Below are 399 nucleotides of genomic sequence, written 5' to 3' on the forward strand. Positions count from 1 at the left end.
CCCAGGTGGGCTGCGGGTGACGGGGGTGGTGGGGGAGGCTCGGGGCTGGGAGGGAATTGAGGGCCAGTTTGTTCGGACTCGGTCAGCTCTGCGTCTCCCAGCACATTTCACCACCACCATCGTCCAGGCTGCAGCCTGCAGCCAGGATGAGCTCTGATGATGTTCCAGGGCTGCACCGACCGCTGCACATCACCCCCATGCTGGAAGGGATGCCTTCCCAGAGACAGGGGATGTCCTGGGGACAGGGGGTTCACATCGCTCCCAGGCACATGGACTTGCCAAGAGCTGCCCGCACAAGGTGTTTAATAAAGAGGGTTGCCTTCAGAGCTCGTGTCTGGCAAGTGCAACCTGGGACGGCAGCAAGCTGGAGCATGATGGCAGGGGGTTAAAAAAAAAAGC

At 60.7% G+C, this 399-nt stretch overlaps 1 protein-coding gene across 1 annotated transcript in view; it reads left to right on the forward strand.

The window, feature by feature from the left end:
- LOC104464336 (solute carrier family 2, facilitated glucose transporter member 9-like) overlaps positions 1-157 on the forward strand; it is a gene marked incomplete at its 5' end in the record, with an annotated part of 6,789 nt that extends 6,632 nt beyond the window's left edge. The window contains 1 exon segment of the mRNA XM_010077007.1: positions 6-157. Within this exon segment, the coding sequence (XP_010075309.1) occupies positions 6-157 (152 nt within the window).
- Between the last annotated feature and the right edge of the window lie 242 nt (positions 158-399).

Source organism: Pterocles gutturalis, unplaced genomic scaffold, assembly GCF_000699245.1.
Source record: "Pterocles gutturalis isolate BGI_N339 unplaced genomic scaffold, ASM69924v1 scaffold15358, whole genome shotgun sequence".
NCBI lineage: Eukaryota > Metazoa > Chordata > Aves > Pterocliformes > Pteroclidae > Pterocles > Pterocles gutturalis.